This window comes from Heliconius melpomene, chromosome 10 (genome assembly GCF_056956725.1).
Source record: "Heliconius melpomene rosina isolate 202511_hmr_F chromosome 10, ASM5695672v1, whole genome shotgun sequence".
NCBI lineage: Eukaryota > Metazoa > Arthropoda > Insecta > Lepidoptera > Nymphalidae > Heliconius > Heliconius melpomene.
Genome location: NC_140398.1, coordinates 11,347,342 through 11,351,229, shown reverse-complemented (window position 1 = coordinate 11,351,229; position 3,888 = coordinate 11,347,342). Strand labels below are relative to the sequence as shown.

The window sequence follows — 3,888 nt, the reverse complement described above, 5'->3', positions numbered from 1 at the left end:
GAAGTAATCATGGCGCAATAGTGATGGTTGTGGATTTGATTCTGACTCGAAGGAAAACGTATATTTATTATAGTGAAAGATTGTTTGTTCGATTCACACTCGAGGAAATTAAGTATTCCAAATTTTCATTTCGTCGCTCTCGTAACAATGCAAAGCGCGGCGTTGAATTCCGCAACCCATATGGCCAAGTGCCTTTTTATTCTATTTTTTTTTATGGAAAAAGGACAAGGCAATCAAGCGTTCGGGTCACCTGATGGTGGCGCCGCCCAGCAGCGGTGGAACGCATCGCTTATGTGAGAAGACGATAAACTTAAAGTGACCTAACAAAGAAATTGCTTAATTTTTGTGACGAAAAAAAAAACCATTTCGCGCCTGTCGTTATTTTTTTTTCAATTCGTTTCAAATTATTGAAATTTCCGTTCACAGCGAACGTTAAGCATTTGCGATAAACTTTTTTGATATTACTCAGCACCCGGTGCACGTAAATCTGCCCTTACAGTGGTCTTGGTAACTTTTTCAATTTAACAGGTAAGAATAAATCGTTCATTCTTTTTATTTGACTACATAGAACTGACATAAACTGCCAAGTTTGGGCGGGCGGGTCTATTGTTTGTTCGTATTAACTTTGAAAATCTTTTTGGTACAGCGGACAGAAATATATGATTCGTAGTTTTTGATATATGATAGTAAAGTTAAGATAACTCACAAAGTACTAAATAATTCAATGTTAGTTTTTAAAAATATTTTATTCGTCTCTGCTTTAGGAAAATAAAAATATTGTTTCCATACCAAATATTTTCTATAAAATAAAACATAAAATAATAACAGTAAATTATAATATAATTTTTTCCAATATTTTAAATGAACTAACGACACTTTGTCACGAATCCTTTAGGTTTCCTCATATTTCTCCAAATCCTCCAAAATGCTCTGCACATGCCAATATCGTTGTGAATAAGATAAAAGAGACCTCCCAGCATCAGAGCAGTAATTGCGTAAACGAAGCCAATAGCTATTTTTGGTAACAGGGGTCCAAATAACAGTACACGAACGTATTCTACCATTATAGCTTCCATTCCCCTAAAGAAAATATTGAAAAAATATAATATAATTGTAAACTTTTTTCAGCACCAAGTACCAGTATAAAAATAGTACAGTAGGCGTTAGATATTATAGAATCTACTGGCATTCCGTTCTCCCACTTTCCACCAGAATTCAATGGATTCCGTACTATTCTCTATAAAAATGGCAAGAAAATCATGTCTGTTACATAGGAACCCACTTAATATTTTTTATTTGTATTTGATTATTTATTTTCAAAGTGAATATATAATTCAATATTCTGCAAATATATCGAGCGAAAACGAGTAAAAAAACAGAATAAAATAAATTTAATATTACTGTAATCTATTTTTTACTATTTCTTAGCTTAGCAAGGACAAAAATACATCATCAGTAAAAATTTTAGCTCTTTAACTACTACGGTTCGCGAGTAGAAGCCTGATTACAGACAGACAGACTGGCAGATAATACTTTTAGTAATAGCTTCACGTTTTACCATTTGGGTACGGAACTCTATATAGCTTTAATATTTTATAGTAAAGCAATTAAATTTAAAAATACAATGCTCTATAATTATAAAGAAATATAGCGTGTTGGATGGCGGAAACTATTGCTTCTAAATTCTTATATGCAATAGCTACGTACTACCTATACTTGCTTTAAATAGGACTTTCTCGTGTGTCATTATACCTACTTCAATCGCGTGCAGTAAACAATGTTAAAAATACACTTTCTGAATGCGCCAAGGCGGCGTCAAAACAGATTTATGTACATTACTAGCGATCCAAACGCGGCTTCGCCCGCTTAAATATAAACAAATCATACAAATATTTATATACATTGAAGTATGTATGTTATTCTGCTGTATTAGCTGTATTATTGTAAAGTTTCATCGAAATCCGTTTAATAGATTTTGCTTGAAAGTGGAACAAACATAATTACAAACTTTCTTATTTATAATATTAGTATAATAGAACAATATTCTTACCAATAAGTATGAGCTGTAATAAGTATAGCAAGTAAAGTATCAAATAGCTTGTTTGGTATGAGTAGTCCAAAAGGTATAAATACAACAAGAAGAGCGGATGTTCCTTTCTCAATGATCCAGAGCCTCGCATGATCGTGAGCTTTTTCTTCTTGACGTTTTATTGGGGTTGTGTGTAAAGCTCTTATCTGTAATGTTATAATTGTATTGAAATAATTAAATATACTAAGCCATATAATAAGAGGTCAGTTGTGACGCAGGGTTACAAGCCTGTGACTATAAACGTGACAGGTTGTGAGTTCGATTCCCACTCGAAGAAATTAAAAATTTAATAATTTCATTTCATCGCTCTGGTGTTGAGACAAAAGCTTTATAGAGATATAATAAGAACATTGTACGTCTAAAAAATACGTGTTAATAAAAATTAAACTTATATTTTATATTGTGGATATATATATATTAATAAAAACGGTAAAAAATTCAAGAAAATGTTTTTGAGATACAGATTGTATATATATATTATAGATAAATATTTCAATTTATTTTTTATACGTAGAACTTATATATACTCAAGCAGCGCAAATAGGCTATTAAGAAAGGATACTCTCTATATAAATTACATGACATGACTGGGATAAATTACTAAAGCAAAATCTCATGAAACACGCACGAGACCAAAAAAAATATTTTTTGGAATGTTCTATTGTAAACTAAACGACTAGATCGTTTACTAGAGGTATCAAGTAGGTAGGGTTACTGAAAATATCTATATATTTATGATAACCATCATATTCAAATTTACTTAAAATATCTTCGACTCATACTCATAGTACTATACTTAGAAATAAATAATAATATATAAATATATAAAACTAGCGGACGCGCGCAGCTTCGCATGCGTATTTAAGGGTGAATTCTAATAACCCATGAAACATGTGTTCAATGAAATATTTTTGAGAGTCTAAATTTCAAATTTTATAAAAATCGGTGGCGATTTAAGAATTTTCCCATACAAACTTTCAACCCCTTATTTGCACCCTTAGGGGGTGAATTCTAGAAAACCATGAAACATGTGTTTAATTATATACGTTTAAGAGTCTGAATTTTAAATTTTATAAAAATTGGTGACGATTTAAAAAAAACCTATACAAACTTTCAACCCCTTATTTGCACCCTTAAGGGGAGAATTCTAGAAAACGATGAAACATGTATTCAATGAAATGCTTTTAAAAATCTAAATTTCAAATTTTATAAAAGTCGGTGCCGATTTAATTTTTTTTCCATACAAACTTTGAACCCCTATTTCACCCCTTTAGGGTTAAAATTTCAAAATCCCTTCTTAGTGGATGTCCAGATTACGAAAGTAAACTTTTGTCCAATTTAACGTTTCTACGCACAGCGGTTACGGCTGTGCGTGCGTCTTACCTCAGTCAGTGAGGACAAGTCCTTTTATATATATAGATAATTAGGAAAGTATTTTATAAAATTTATAAGGCTAACTAAATAGAATACAAGTAATATATAGAATACTTACTGGTTTGTTCACAATTTTATTTATTATTGAATTATGAAACAATATTGGGTTATGAGCCATTGGACACCTCCATAAAATAGGTGTGAGTGCGAACTTAGAAACTTGTTTACATCGTATATTTGCTGAAACTGCAAGGTAATACCTGTTAGTGTGTTGTAGTTTAAAACACTCAATCATCTCTATAGGAGGACAACTACTTATATAAAGTTCTCTATTTCATGTCGTAGTTTAATTGCAAAGGAAAATAAACTCTTAAATGGTATACAGAATTTAATACTGTTACCATAGTTACCATAGTTTAGACAAT

At 31.2% G+C, this 3,888-nt stretch overlaps 1 protein-coding gene across 1 annotated transcript; it reads right to left on the bottom strand.

Moving 5' to 3' along the window:
* Nucleotides 1-233: 233 nt before the first annotated feature.
* Nucleotides 234-3,641, bottom strand: LOC146535636 (succinate dehydrogenase [ubiquinone] cytochrome b small subunit, mitochondrial-like). The gene is made up of 4 exons (XM_085191175.1): nt 3,582-3,641; nt 2,051-2,235; nt 885-1,080; nt 234-320 (listed from the first exon to the last, which is right to left on the bottom strand). The coding sequence occupies exons 1-4, from the start codon at nt 3,639-3,641 to the stop codon at nt 234-236; spliced, it is 528 nt and encodes a 175-aa protein (XP_085047301.1).
* Between the last annotated feature and the right edge of the window lie 247 nt (nt 3,642-3,888).